The sequence below is a fragment of the Manihot esculenta genome, chromosome 6 (genome assembly GCF_001659605.2).
Source record: "Manihot esculenta cultivar AM560-2 chromosome 6, M.esculenta_v8, whole genome shotgun sequence".
In the NCBI taxonomy this organism is placed as follows: Eukaryota; Viridiplantae; Streptophyta; class Magnoliopsida; order Malpighiales; family Euphorbiaceae; genus Manihot; species Manihot esculenta.
This window is the reverse complement of record NC_035166.2, coordinates 20,891,817-20,906,948: the sequence shown is the minus strand read 5'-3', so window position 1 is coordinate 20,906,948 and position 15,132 is coordinate 20,891,817. Positions and strand designations below refer to the sequence as shown.

Sequence of the window (15,132 nt, the reverse complement as noted above, 5' to 3'; positions counted from 1 at the left end):
CTTCTTGGAGACCCACACCTTTACTAATGGGGTATCAGAATTTTGGCTTTTATTATATTTTTAATGAATTAATTATACTCAATTACATACTTGTATTTATTTATTTATTTTTTAAATCAATTTAGCTTACTTTTAACTTCTTGTCTAAATTATAATATGGAAATTTTAATTTAACCCAAAAAACAAATATCAAGAAAGTGAGTTTCTTAATTTATTTTGTACTAAAAAAAAAAATCAAGAACTTGAATATCATGATTTTAGATATGAATCAGTAAAAATCTAGCTCAAAAATTTTTATTTCTAAGTTAAATTGAGTATCGATCACTAATTAGCCTATAATATTACAAAATAAAAGTTTTAATTTTTTTTTGCTAAAAAATTAAAAATATAAACACAAGAAAAGTAATTAATTAATTTCTTGAAAAATATCTTTTTCTAAACGTCCTTTTCTGAAAACACAGAAAACAAAAAACAAAAACAAAAACAAAATGCAGCATTACATTGTCTCCCATGAATCATGAATCGTCTTTTTATATTATTATTCTTTTTCACCATAGATGAAGTCTTTAATTAGGTCAATATTTTGCTTTTGACACTCCCAACTACCCCTTTATATTTATATATATGGAAATTAGGGTTTCAAACTTTGATGATTTTGCAACTACTTGGTCTATGATAAAGTTTGATAAACTTTCTGCCTGTATATTCAACCTTTTTCCCAACTTGATGAGAAAAGGGGTTTTTATGTCATTTTCCAAGTGATCTCATGTTTAAAAAAAAAAAATCACAACTCATATTCATGGAGGTGAAAATATTTGGAGGAAGGGGAAAAGTAAAAGCCTTTAGGTTTAGCAAGTAGTTGGCAAAGTTGAGTATTGTAGCATCAAATAGCCTTCACCTGAAATGCAGAGAGGACAATTTCTTTATCTTGAAATGAAAAGAAAGCAATGATTTATTTAACTAATTACCAACCCCATTAATAAATATCATTATTGTGTTATAGCTTACGCATATCTTCTTCAATTTCTCTGCCGTGCCGTCACAGCTACTCTTCAAACCCCATAATAATAAAATAAACTATATTAGAAAAAAAAAATCATTAGTTTTCACTTTTATCATGCTAATAATCATGCTTTTCATTAATTAATGATCCAGAAAATCTGATGACTATAGCCTTACTGGAAAAAAAAAATATATTCAAAAAATTTAAGTAATAAAAGAAAACTATGAAGCATCATACAAGTAATGAAAGCTCTCGTGACTAACCATCACCTTTCTCATTCAACTGAGTGATAATATAATCATTTATAATCGATCAAGTGTAGGAAGCAAGCAAAGAAATATCAATCATCAATGGTGTAATGGGTTCGGACCAGTAGGAACAAGTCGCTTTTCGACACCATAACGTGGATCGATCTCGTTTCCATCTTCTTCTTTATGAACTTGCTTCTCCGGCGGCGAAGGTTTTCCACGGTGGCGGTGGTGCTTCTTTTGAAATGGGGTGAAGTCAAATGTTGAAGCAAGAACTTTTCTGTTGAGAAATGAAGGATGAGGGATGGAGGAATAATGGGTGGTTGTATTAATGATTCCTTTCTTGCTGATGATGATGTTGGTGTTGAAATTATAAAGCTCATGAAACACTAGTAAGAGGAGAGAAAGCCAAAGGATGATATAAATTAGGGTACTGTGTGAAACTTTGAAGGCCATGGTGGAAGAGAAGGAGAAGAAGAAGAGGAAGCATGGAGCAAGAAAATGATGAGGAGCAGCTCTAAAGGTTAGAAAAATTTTAAAAAATTAGTAGCTATTAAATGTGGGAAAATTTTTGTCAAAGTTTGACAGCTTGAATTAATCTAATGTATGAACAGAAGAGATGAGGGTTGAAATGAAAATGCGAGAGTGTGTGTTTAAGCTTTTTCAGGGCTTTCATGTGAGATTTGCTACCTTTTGAAGATGATTCGTTGCTGAAAACGAAAGGAGACGGTGTAGACCCTTTCCCAATGAGAGTTTCTTCGAAATCAAGCAACAAAAAAGGTCATTATAACATTTTGTCAAACCTGGAATTATACTACGTTTGATTATGCTCGTTTTTATATATATATTTTCAAAAAATAAATACAATTTTATAAAAGAAATTAGAATTCTTGGAGATAATTTCTTTTTTTCCCCTATTTTTGAACTGAATGAAACCTGCAAGTTGGCTTGCAAATGCAGCCTTGTGGTAGTAATCAGAGCTTCAGAATTTCACTAATGATAGGATTTTTGCATGCCCAAAAGAAATTTGTAGGGTAAGTTTCAATTACACTTATTATTTTTATAAATTACTCATTATAATTCAGTGGGTTGCTTTTTCATCAAAGTTATTTTTGCCACTTGCTTATAAAATTAACATATTTTTTAGTGAGTTAGATTAAAAATGAAATTAACCCACAATACTATCTTACCATTATATTAAAATAAAAAAAAAAATTAAATTAAGTCTGTTGACCTTATAAATGGAAGGTTGTCTATCTATTTGTCAACACAATCTTTATACATATATATTTATATATATAATTTGATTTTATAGTTAGGTAAAACTTCAACTAAATTATTATATTTTCAATTAAAATAAAAAAAAACATCTGTAATTTAATTTAGTTCACAAATTTAATTCACCTCTCAAATTCAATTCCTATTAAAAAAAGAGTAGCGTATAATTTAATTTGATTCAGTGATTAAAAATATATTTAACTCACTGATAAATAAAATGTTTAACGCAAAATATTGACATTTGTATAACTAAGTTTATATTGAATTTATTCATAGCTAAATTGAATAATTATTTTAAAAAATTTATTACAGTGATAAAAATTATACATATTATCATAAAATAAATAAATAACGCATATTAAAAAATTAAAATAAGTGGCTAATTATTATATTTAATAATGATTTATTTATTTTTTAGTTATGAAGTATAAGAATAATTTTTTAAGTTAAAAATTTATTTTTAAATATGTTCTTTTTTGTCTTAATTATAATTATATTAAAAAATAAAGAAAATAATCTTAATTAAATACAAATTAATTACATTATAAATAATTTTTAAAAAATATATATTTTAAATTATTACTGATTGTATATTAAATTTATTGATTGTGATTTAAAATTTTATGAAATAAAAAAGTTTTTTTCAATAAAGATAAAATAATTTTGTTATTTTATTAAAGTTTAGAGTGTAATTAATAAAATTTGAGTTTTTTTTTTTTTTAAGACCATAATCAGAACCATAGTAAATCAGATTGAAATCAGATCAAGCGGAATTTTGTGCGGGTCTGGGTTTCCAGTCGGGGCGGTTCGGTTTTGTCATCCATGTTCCTGAACTGAAGGCCGAGTAAAACTTTCTCCGTCTGTAGACGATGTTAAAAAAGGTTAGGTTGGGAATATAAACGATGACGTTTAGTCAGGCACTCCTCAAAGGGAGATCCGACTTATCCAATCTCCACATCCACATGACCAAAATTCATGGGAAAGAAGAAAGATCGGAATCTCCCCCAAGTTAGTTCTACTTCCGACAAGGAGACAAATGGTAAGGAATCTCTATTCTCTTTCTGCAATCATGGAAATCTGTGTTTATGTTTACTCGTTCTGTTCTGTTTGTCAATTGGCTAGTTATCTTATATCATCAGGTTTTGTTATAGTCTATATGATTTTGGTATAATATGTTTGTTGCAACAGTTTTAGTCAGAAGCATTTATTGTTTTGTTAGATTTCATATTTGTGTATTCAAATGCAACTTTTTTTCATTGATTTATGTGAATGGAAGAATTTCATAAATTTGGGTTGCTCCCTTTAGCATTTTTTTAAAAAAAATTTCTTACTCTTTCTGAACTTTGAAGCATGTGACAGAAGCTTTGTTTATTTATGAGAAACGTATGGTGATTGTTTTAATGTGTCCCTGATGCTTGCATGTAGAAAGTGGTGGTGATTTGTAAGAAACTTGAAGTCTTCTTGGCTTAAGATTTGGTTCCCATTAGGAGCAAACTAAACATGTTTGAGAATTTGACAGAGGTCGTTCCTTGTCTTGCAGCAGATAGTTTTGTTCTCTAATAGCTTACTTATTTGTTTTCATGAGTTTGTTCAAGATTCTAACACATTTTATCTGAACCTGTTAGAGCTGATAATTTCTACTAACCCCAGAATGCACTCCAGAACTGGTATAATATTGCAAAAATATGCATTTTCATATAGTAATCTAGTTTATTTTGCTTCAGTATCTTTGATTAGGGGGATTCTCAATTTTAATTTCAGGGTTCTTTGAACAAGTTCCATGGTCAGCATGCTCTAAGGGAGAAGCAAGAAAAATATACCAGGGCATTTTGATAACTAGGTATCATTTCAATAGCATTGTATTAAAAGGTTGATGACTTGTGGTTTATGTTTAAAGAATCATATCTTAAATATTTGCCATCTGGTAATGGAAATTGGCTGACTTTTGAAGGGGTTGATTTTAGGATTTCATCCTTTCAGAGTTCTCAGAGCATATAAATTATCAAATATGCATTTAATATTTTATTTCACAAAGAACACATCTGTCATAAAAACGTTAAATGTTGCTTTCTATTAGAATTGAAGACATGGATCAAAACCACTATGGAAAGGGATGAATTTCCTACGTATAAATTTTTACAACAAAATATTGGTTAACTAAAAATGAAGATGAACTGAGTCAATGGATCATCTTAAGTTCCGGTAGAAGCATATGAAGAAAATATTATAACGGAGCTTCTGAATAGCTAGCAGCCAAGTGATAGTGGTACTTGAATAAAAAGCCTAAACAACTTTAAAATTTTCTCTCCTGCCCACTGTAATACCAGTCTGACATAATTTTCTTACATTCAGCTTCGAGATGCCATTCAATGCATGGTCTGGTGGTTGCAATTCAATGATTGTTAAAGGTGATCGGTTCAATGCAGAGTAAAAAGCAAGTGGGGAACTGTTATTCTACAAAGGTATCTCTAACATCTGATTAACAGATGTTACCAACATTTTAAGATAGAAGGTTAGAAACATATGAAGGGATCCTATGATACTGTTGCTCATGTTTGATTTAAGGATCATACTATCTTATTATTCTGGTATATTATATTTTAGTTGGAAAATATTAGGTTGAAATGTGGACTTGCATCACGCTTGCAACAACCTGATTTGTTGTATCTTGCTCATGATTTTAATCCGTGAGAAAGTTCACCTGTTAATTAATTTCATTGCTTAGCCAATTGAAGAGCTCATTTCTATATCATATTCACTTATTACGATGGGGCCATTTTTTTAGTTTTAAATCTAATTTTTTACATCTCTTCTTGCTTCCTTTAGAGATGGAGCTTCATTATGAAATCTGCATGGTGCAAACATGAAATTGTTGTTCAGACAGATTAAAAAAACTGTGAAATGTGTGATTAACACTGGGACTCGAGTGATGAGTTCAATATTGAGGATGCAGAAACATCATGAAGGTCCGTATAAAACTAACATTTTGGTTCAGTTATTTGTTTAACAGAGGGGTAAACTACCAGATCCATTTTATCGTCTTGAACATCAGGAAGAGGATCTGCAGAAGAAGAAATAAGCTGATCCAGTCCTAGTTCAACTTCATCGAGTATCTGATGCCAGACATTCAGATGACTATGCCCTTAACAAAGCTCTTCGAGCCAACTTAGAAGTCAAAAGAAAAGGTTGCTGAAATAGAGGTTGCTTGGAGGAAAATGGGACTAGGCATAAAGAAGATGCTGGAATGCAGCACGTGAAGTTCTCTTCCAGGTTTGACAAAAGTAGAGGATAAGTGAGCATTAATTAGTGCAACTTCAATCTTTTCAGAATCTACTGGGTCTTCCATCTCCAATATGAAGCGTTTGGAGCTACAAGATAAAAGGAAAATAAGTGTGGCTGCAGCCTATTAGCTTACTGACAGGGGGATTAAGCCATCTTCATGGTTGCGGGATGCTGTTTCTTCAATCAGGCATAAGTTACGTTCATTAAAGTCAAGACATCTTTAGCTGTGGGTTATCTGTTGGTGTAATCTCTTCACTTAGTTAATATCTTGTTTGATTTTATTATTATTATTTTTTTCCCGCTGGTCTTTGCATACTCTGGATAGCATTGGTCTAATTAGATCTAGTACATGCGAGTGTTTAATGCTTTATTTACCCTTTTCTGGCACTTATGCGTGGGACATGAAAAAAAGGTTATGTGTGTACTGCTTTGCTTTGCTTTGTTTGTCCTTTTCCGGCACTGATGTGCAGGACACGTAAAAGGTTATAGCAAAGTGTTGGATTTTTTTTTTTGGTCGAACAAGTGTTGGATTTTTTTTTTTTTTTTGGTCGAACAAGTGTTGGAATTAGTAAATCTGAAATAGAATGACTTATGGAGGATGCAAGTGGATGTTATTCCCAGTAGTTTCCTTATTTTCATTGATTTTAGGACGTGGGGTGTTAATTAATTTCTATATTGGTTTTTCTGGTGCTTGAAGGTGCTTTCCTTCCTAGGTCCTGAACCATTTGGAATTAGATGATTGAATATATATATATATACATATACCCCTTTAATTTTCCATTTCCAAATGAGGTGGGATGTTGCAATATTCCTTTTACATTTTTTTCTATCAAAGATAATAATTCATTGATGGAACAAAGATTACAAGGTCTACAATAGTTTTTCAAAATTCACTGAGGCAAGATAAATAAGAAAGTCTAATCTTAAACCTTATGATCCGAACCAAAAATGAACTAAAAATTTGATTCGACTAAGGATTCAATTATAGTCAAAATAATTTTCTACGAAAATGGGCTGTGATAAGAAATACTCAATTTTCTTGATATCTTCAACTAATTCGTCCAATCTAAAAATAGTTATAATGTCTTGTAGTTGTTTGTAACATTATAAAGTTTGCTTTAACTCTTTAACGTTGCACAACCTCATCATAGAAAACTCCCACCGCTAGAAAGGAAAGGGAGGACTTGTGGATTCCCCATCAACCATAGCCAATATGACCTTCAATACTTACTGAAACTCAAGAGGACCACTAATGAACTCAATAAGTCCATAGAAAACAGAGACCCTTAGGCCAAGAAGCGGGAAGGAGCTGCATTCAGCCTCATCGACAAGACCACCACTCCCATGGTCAAAGGAGACTCATTGCACCATGCATGGCCACCTATACGAACCGCTACCTCATCGACACTTTATGTAGAGAGAGAAGAAATCCACAGTTGGGCAAGGAGAAGGCCCCCACCGCCCGAAGGAATGGATCTGCAATCTCAAAGTGGAGGACTCTCTCTATAGCCAAGCCGCAAGAGCAATGATAAATAATAATTGTACGAAAAAAAATAAAAATTAATATGCATTTACGCAGACAACAATCTGTGAGGGCCTAATGCAGAGTAATTATGTTCTTTTGCAGCTCTCCAAGACGGCAATATCTCGTGATAGTACTTCAAGTGACCAACCCTAAATGCTGCATGCACACACACAGAATCATGATTCAGTACATTTAGAAAAGGCTCAAATTTGGGCTTTACTCTCCACACTCGATCGCTGCATTAAAGAAAACAAAAGAGCGATCAGATCATTAATTCCAGAGCCAGTGGCAGTGATCCAACATGCAGACACCTCTCATTTTATAGTATTAATTACACTTTGGATCTATTCAAATGTTTGGACTTTTCTGATATTTATATGCTCTTGTTTTATACAGTACTCTCTTTAAAATGATCAAGGATAAAAGATTTCATGGATTCTATAGAATAGAGTCAGTCAGGCTCAGGGTGCACCTAATACCGTAATAAGATCACGCAACTGATCCAAAACGAACAAATGAAAATAACTAATCCACATAAAAACTGAGAGAGAGTCAGGTGTTGCAGGCTTCTGTCAGTTGTTAATTGTTAACTGCTTCACTCATCCACCAACCTTATATAACGGTACTACTCTTCCTCTTCCTCCTCCTCCGGCCGAGTTGAGGCTTTCACTGAGAGAGAGAAGCTTCTTTCGGATTCTTTCCAAAACGAAACTGTGTTCTTGTTTTTCTTTCTTTTCTATCTCTTTCCTTCCCAAAACTGGTGTTTACTATCGTTGCACAGAGTTCTCTCTCTTTTTTCGGGGTTTGTTGCTTCAGCATTTGCTGCTTCTTGATGTACACACGCGCACACTTCTCTTGATCAGATCTTTCTTGGTTTTTCTTTTTTGGTACATATATCTATTGCAATTGTTTGTTAAAAAGTTTATGTTTATGCAACAGTTCGTGCTCTTTGTTGATCTGAAGGGCTAGCTTACGGCATTGGTGGGTTTTCTGTATATTCTTCAGCAATGCATTGAGATTCAGGTTTTTTTTTCTATCTTTCTGTTTAATTCTGTATTTGTGTGGTCTTTGATCATGGTATTTCTATCCGGGAAATAGATGTTTTCTGTTGCTCAAATTAATACTGCATGCTGTGGAAATTGCCTCACCTTCTACAAAAATTTATAGCGGATTTATGAACGATCTTAAAATTTATTGCTAATTTTTAACATAAAAAAATTATACAAAATTCACTAACGAATTTTGAAATTTTTTGATAATCTATTTCTGTTAGTAACGGATTTTAAAATTTTTAAAAATAATTATGGTTGATATTTACTGACCAACTCAAAATCCATTCATAAATTAGTTGATCATTTAAAAAGTATTGAAATTACTAATAAATTAATAATGAATTTGAAAATCCATCAATGAATTTCATCATCAAATTTATGAGTAAAAGAATGTTGGAATTTACCAACTGATTAAATGGTAAATTCATTGGCAAATTCAAAATTAAAATTCCATACTTCTTAAATCCATCAATTTTCACTTTGCAACGGGTTTTAAGGGATTTTAAATTCATTGATAATTTTTTTATAAAAAAAAAAATCAGTTTTCTATTAAAATTTAACAATGTATTTAATATTAATAATTTATATTTATAAATATAACACTATCTTTCTTCTTTATTTATCTCGTTCATTCTATTATTTTATTTTCTCACATTTTCTTTCTTTTCCTAATTTTTTTCTTTCATTCAATTTTCTCACCTCATAATTTTTTCTCTTATTTTTTTCATATCATTCTCTTTCCTTCCATTATCCTTATTTTTTCATATACTATTCTCTATAATTAATCACTTTTACTCATTTTTCTCATATTTATATTCTCTTATTTTATTCATTTTTCTCTATAAAATTTTTTTATTACTTTTACATTTTCTTTTGTTTCATTATTTTTCTTTCCTATTTTATCCTTTTCTTCATTTTTTCTCAGCAATTTCATCTATATTAGTTTCTTTCATTTTTTTTCTGTAATTTTCTTTTTCTATTATTCTCTCTCTATTTGTTTTCTTTTGTAATTGTTTCTTCTCTTTTCTCTAATTGTTTCTCCACTCTTCTTTCATTTTTTGCCTTTATTCTTCATAATTTTTTCTATCATTTTCTCTAATTTTTCCTTATTCCATTTCTTTTCATTTTCTCTTATTTTATATCATTTTTCTCTCATTATCTATTTATTTTTATCACATTTCCATTCTCTCATTTTCTATTTTCCTCAATTCATTTTATCATCTATTCTTTTTTTTTTTGTAAATATAAATATAATTTTTCAACATATTATATGTTTTTCTAATAATTATTATAAATAAATTAAAAACTTATTTATAATACTAATAATATAATTTCAAATATTACTGAATTAATAAACAATAATAATAAAATTTATTATATGAATTGAAATAATTTTATTTTTATTTATTTATATTACCCATAAATTTACCGATCGGATCATAATCTATTAATAATTTACTAATAAATTTACTAATAATAATATACAATTTTTATTTTTTTAATTTAATACTTCTTTAAATCTATTATTTCCAATAACAACTTAGTAGCATTAAAAAATATAATTTTAAATGTTGAAAAAAATTCGTTTAAAAAAAGTTATTTTATTATTTTGATATTTTTATTATTAAATTATGTTAAAAATTAATTTTAAATCAATCTTTAATATTTCTTAACTAGTACATTTAAAAAAGTATTTTTTTTCTCAATAATAACTTTAATAACAATGTCAAATAAATCTTAATTAATAATATAATTAGGAAATATAATATAAATTTTATTATTTTAATTTTTAATTCATAGAAGCAGAGGGAGGAATATTTATTTTACTAAAATTTACTGTATGTAATGACTTTTTCAAGCATTTAATTAAGAAGAATAATTAATAAAAAAACTTGAAATCGTACTTAATTAGCCTTTTCATCATTTCTTATTTAAATTAAAATTTTATTTTATAATAATAGATTTTAGTTCATTAATATTAAAGTCTTCTCTAAAACTGAGAGCTCTCAACTCGTGGAGTTAATTGTATCAAAATAATAATTTGAGTTGAAAAATATATAAAAAGAAAAAGAGATAGATAACTAAAGTTGTTGGCTTTTTGCGATGAGAAAGAAAAAGTTCATGTGGCTTTTGATAAATAGGCTGCTAATGCTACGTACAGTACAAGACTCTGCCACATCGCCTCTTACTTTTAATCTTAGTCGTCTGCCACTCTCTCTCTCTCTCCCCCTCAACTCTTTTGTCATTTATCTTTAAAATTTAATTATAGAATTTACTATAATTTCAATTCACAAAACAGAAGCATTATGTATAAATAATTATATTTCTTTTAATAAAAAAAATTCTAATTAGCTAAGATTATTGAAATGGCTCGATTCAAACGGATTTAAATAATCGTTTGGATCTACTTTATACTCAATTTAAAACGATTAATTTAAATTATTTAACAATTTAATACTCATTATTATATACAATACAAAATGAATCATACAAAATCTCAACCCGGAGCCATTACCCTATAGCTGCCAGCCCCCTACTGCCTCTTTGAATCTTCTTCCTACCCATCTGGGGGATTCTGAAACCAAATCTGCATGAAGCTTCTTGTACATGAGAAATAGTGAGAATCTTACCTTTTAGCATTCTCCAACGAACTTGGCTGTTCTCAAGTCTAATATTGCACCAGGCAGCAATAGTTTGTATAGCACCTGCCTTGATGAAATTAAGGCAATATGAAACTGCTCTGCATTGTGAGGATCGATGGTTGAAATCATTTTTCCCCTTTGTGTTGCGAATTTATGAAGTAAAATTGTCCTTCACATAATACTGCTGTTCCAGATTTTTCACCTGATGCCTGTGAGAACACAAATTCAAAGTAGCGAGTCTGATATTTATTTTATTTCTTTGCACTCTCTATGAATGAATTCCTCTTTTCTTTGAAGTTAATTGCTTCTTTGGTGTCTATAGACTTCTGGTTCTCTATGTATTTGCTTTGGCTGTCCTTTTGGCCAGGTTTTTTCATTTAACATGATTAGCTTTAGGTTTTGGGTGTTCTGCTCTTGTGACCTTAGGTTCTAGTCTAGCTGATCCTGTTAAATTTTTCCTAGTAATGGGTAAATAACAATAATTTGATTTATCAAAAAATTAGAAAAATGAATTCATGGCTTTTCATTTGAAATTTTGCAATTTGATTGTATACTGCTGTCCCCATAGACATAATTTATTAGTAATGTTATGTGGATTTCAATATTCATTATGTCCTCCCTATTTTCCTTTTCTTAATCCAACTTTGCTGGAGTTAAAAAAAATCATGAAACAGTGACCAATATCCATGAACAAAGACTTAACACAACACTGATCACCCAGAAAAACCTTTCCAGAAAACACAGTAATTATTTTTTATTCCATATTTAACAAAAGCTTCAATACTGGAGACGATTTCCAGACAAAGGAACTATGTCTTTTTTTTTCATTTTGTGGGTTGATCAAGCACAAAAGAAAGAGTTTAGGCACTTGATATAAGCTGCCGTACTAATCGGCAGCATTAGGATTGCAGGAGAGTTGTTCTTGCCTGAAGCGAGAATTCAAACCTTCAGTATCTAAGGTTGTCATGGAAATTGGAGGCGGGTTATGCTTCTCCGAATTTGAGAAGTTGATGAAAAGTGAACTAGGGTTTCCTTCACGGGTGTTTGAAGAAGGTATCGAAGGCGAAGTAAGGAATTTTTCTTGGGCGTTTGAGATGATGATGAAACTTGAACTAGGATTGTGTTCTTGTGCATTTAGGGTGGTCATGAAAATTTCCCTAGGGTTTTGTACTGGATATTACCTCTTGATAGCTTCATGCTTGGCACTGCGCAGAATCTATTCTGGACTCTTGCATTGCTAATGTCCCAATTTCCGGTAAGCCCTGAAAATTCGTCCTCGAAATCAGCCCCACTGGCACTTGGAACCACAAAGTTGTGAGGAAGATCGAAAATCGAAGAAGATTTTGAAGGGCCTGTAAGCCCAAAGGTTTTGTCAACGATGCTTACAGAATTCGTTTGATGTTGCATCAAATAAGTTCTAGGTTCTTGATGATCTTCTTCACCAGCTACCATTAGAAGAGGCTTCATTTCATGGTCTCCAAAACCCAAGTTTTCACCATTTTCGAGAGATCTAGCAGGCCCCAACTGCTCCAAATTGTTAGGGTTTGCTTGAGAATAGTGGTTGCACTTGTCAAAGCCTTTGATCTTCTGTTTCTCCTTGGTTCTCTCCCTCGCTCTTGCTCTTGCCTTTTCCCTGGACTCTTTAACAAGAGGATTAATCAGGGATGGTTTATTTGATTTTTTGCTCATTTTCTGTCTTGTAATGCTCACAAATGAGTTATCCTCAACAATGATCTCACCCTTGTCTCCATGATCAGGCGTCAGCCTGATACCTGATGACATAACTTCACTCTCTGAAGTAGAAGGAACACTCTGGCCATCACCACTACTAGTAGTTCTCTTCACTCTAGGTCTAGAGAGACTGTCTGTGAGTTCCTTGATTTCGGCCTTTGATTTTGAAAACAACCAGTCGATGGTTTTGCTTGCTTTATCAAAGCCCAGCATGTCTTGGAGATCAAAGAACTTTCGAGCAATTTGAAGAGACAACCTCATTCTCCGGTCTCTTGGCCCTTGAGCTGTATGGATCTTGCTATGCCGGTCCTTTTTCCCACTTCTCTTTCTAGGAACCGGCTGCTTTGTACCATTCATGTTGCTTCTCTTTTTCTTGTTATTGCTTCGTGTTGCCCTCTTCAAATTAGCAGAAGGGTTCATCTCCTGAATTGTCTCTGCTTCCAAATTAGCGTTGGACCCCAGAATTTGTTGCTGTTGCTGTTGTTGTAGTTGATGATAATGATGAGTTAAGAAGTCACTTGGAAGAAAATCACCATGATCAAGATAAGATGAAGGTAAGTGCAGAAAAGGTGAAAAGAGCTGATCTTCTGGTATCAGGCTTGTTATGTCAATCTGGTTTTGAGTGTACTGAAAAGGATAGCAATTGCTGCTTGAAGAATACATGATTCACACGGTAGCAGCTGTACAAGGGGTAATTGGGAACAGGGTGGTGTGTTCTCAAAGCAAGTAGAAAATTCAGGAATTTGAGACAAAAAGCTTCATATTCATCCTTATTTAGAAAGGTAAAAAGAACGCACAGCTTGTTTAATGAAGGAAAAGTAAAAGAGAGATAAAAGTCACACGAACAACTGAGGGATTGAGCATAGATATAGCAATGAGATTAATAGAAAGGAAGCCATTGAAATGATGAGGAGATATAACACAAAATTGAAGCTCTAGTCTCTAATAATTACAATTTCAAGCGCAGATACTGTTCAATGGCAACACTTTCACGTGGGTACAGGCGCTTCTGATAGCAACCATACTTATTCCCTTCCTTGTCTTTATCTTTCGTTTCCTTTTATCAGAGAGAGAGAGAGAGAGAGAGAGAGAGTGTGTGTGTACGTAGCTGTGAGATGTGGCCACCTCTAAGGAGGCTAGGTGGAGGTGGAGATGAGAAGGGCATATATAATTATATATGAGTAGAGCAGCAGAAGCAGCAGTCAGCTGATAGAGAGGAGAGCGGGCATGTAAAAATTGAGCCAAACTTGCTTTTTTACCTCTATGGGTTGCGCGAGCTTTTCTTTGACTGGGATACCAAATGTCACTTTCATTTCTCTGATTCTGTCTTGATTATTTGCAGCATATTTTACACCCCCTTGAGGTCTGTGGCAGTGCCTATCCCTGCATCAAGTAGAGGACACTCAGATCCTGAGTTCTACTTCCATTATCTCTTAATAAAAATAAAAGGTTTGTGGCAGTGTAATAGACAGAAATAATTTTCCTCTCTTCACCCATTTGACCTCTAGGGTTTTAGACCTTATGTATGCCACTAGCTTTCCCTCCCGTTCCCTGAAAATTGTTAAAATTAGTAACAAAAATTTTTAATTCTAAAAAGTAAGTTTACAGTAACAAAAGATTTTATTACTAAAAGTAAAAGTAAATGTATAGTAGTAAATACACAGTCTTTGCAAATAGATACTGGATATAAATATTTTATAATAAAATTATAGATAATTTTTTTAATAAAATTTTAATTATGCACATTTTAAAAATATTAAATTTTATTAAATATTAAAATAATTTAAATATTTATTTAGAAAAATTATAATTAATGAGAGATTATTTTAAAAATAAAATAAAATAAAATTATAATAATTAATGTATATATTACTATAATATAAAAAAGATAGACAATAATTTTGAGAAATTTAAAAAATAAAATATGAATAAAAATTTTGAAATGAATGGAATAGTTATTATGAGATGAAATTTATAAATATTAATCTTAAAAATAATTTTTTGTCAATATCTGTAATTTTTATTAGTATTATATTTTTTTATGTATTATCAGAAATAATTATTTATATATTATTATATTTATTTTTATATCAATAAAATTAATGTTGTTATAAAATTTTTATAGCTCTCTGGACAGATCGTAGATATTTTTAGCAGATTTGTCGGCTGGCATGATTTTTGAAGGTTTCTTTGGCTGCTGCGCGGATGTTAGTTTGTGTTTTTGATGTTTGCTTTTGTCTCTTTTCTTGCTGCTTGTTTGAGTTTGGATCTGAAACCACCCTTCTCCTTACTTTCATGTCGTTTCTCTATATGAGGTTGAATCATTTTTGGCCTACAGAAGGTCAGGTGTTGTTAGGGATAGCCGATGATC

The 15,132-nt window shown here is 31.3% G+C and overlaps 2 protein-coding genes and 1 pseudogene across 4 annotated transcripts; 2 read left to right on the top strand and 1 right to left on the bottom strand.

Moving 5' to 3' along the window:
- The first annotated feature begins 3,292 nt into the window (after positions 1-3,292).
- LOC110618102 (coiled-coil domain-containing protein 130 homolog) lies at positions 3,293-5,349 on the top strand. Of its 3 annotated transcripts, none has more exons than XM_043957928.1 (4): positions 3,293-3,568; positions 4,155-4,196; positions 4,291-4,398; positions 4,882-5,349. In XM_043957928.1, the coding sequence occupies exons 1-4, from the start codon at positions 3,505-3,507 to the stop codon at positions 4,926-4,928; spliced, it is 261 nt and encodes an 86-aa protein (XP_043813863.1). In that variant the 5' UTR covers positions 3,293-3,504; the 3' UTR covers positions 4,929-5,349. The 3 variants fall into 3 exon arrangements, 2 of the variants coding, with proteins under 2 accessions (XP_043813863.1, XP_021616843.1); XM_021761151.2 differs by having other exon boundaries at positions 3,307-3,568; positions 4,291-4,369; XR_006351084.1 differs by lacking the exon at positions 4,882-5,349 and having other exon boundaries at positions 3,299-3,568; positions 3,955-4,196; positions 4,291-4,500.
- Positions 5,350-5,489: 140 nt separating this feature from the next.
- LOC122723871 lies at positions 5,490-6,198 on the top strand (annotated as a pseudogene).
- A 5,435-nt stretch (positions 6,199-11,633) lies between these two features.
- On the bottom strand, positions 11,634-13,825 carry LOC110618144 (transcription factor TCP12). Its single transcript, XM_021761211.2, has one exon. It carries the CDS (start codon positions 13,422-13,424, stop codon positions 12,174-12,176), a length of 1,251 nt encoding a protein of 416 aa, XP_021616903.1. The 5' UTR covers positions 13,425-13,825; the 3' UTR covers positions 11,634-12,173.
- Positions 13,826-15,132: the final 1,307 nt, after the last annotated feature.

Coding starts and splice junctions, on each gene's coding strand:
- LOC110618102 (XM_021761151.2), top strand. CDS start 3,505: ATGGGAAAGAAGAAAGATCGGAATCTCCCCCAAGTTAGTTCTACTTCC. Junction 3,569..4,154: donor TTCCGACAAGGAGACAAATG/GTAAGGAATCTC, acceptor TGAACCTGTTAG/AGCTGATAATTTCTACTAAC. Junction 4,197..4,290: donor CAGAATGCACTCCAGAACTG/GTATAATATTGC, acceptor TTTTAATTTCAG/GGTTCTTTGAACAAGTTCCA.
- LOC110618144 (XM_021761211.2), bottom strand. CDS start 13,424: ATGTATTCTTCAAGCAGCAATTGCTATCCTTTTCAGTACACTCAAAAC.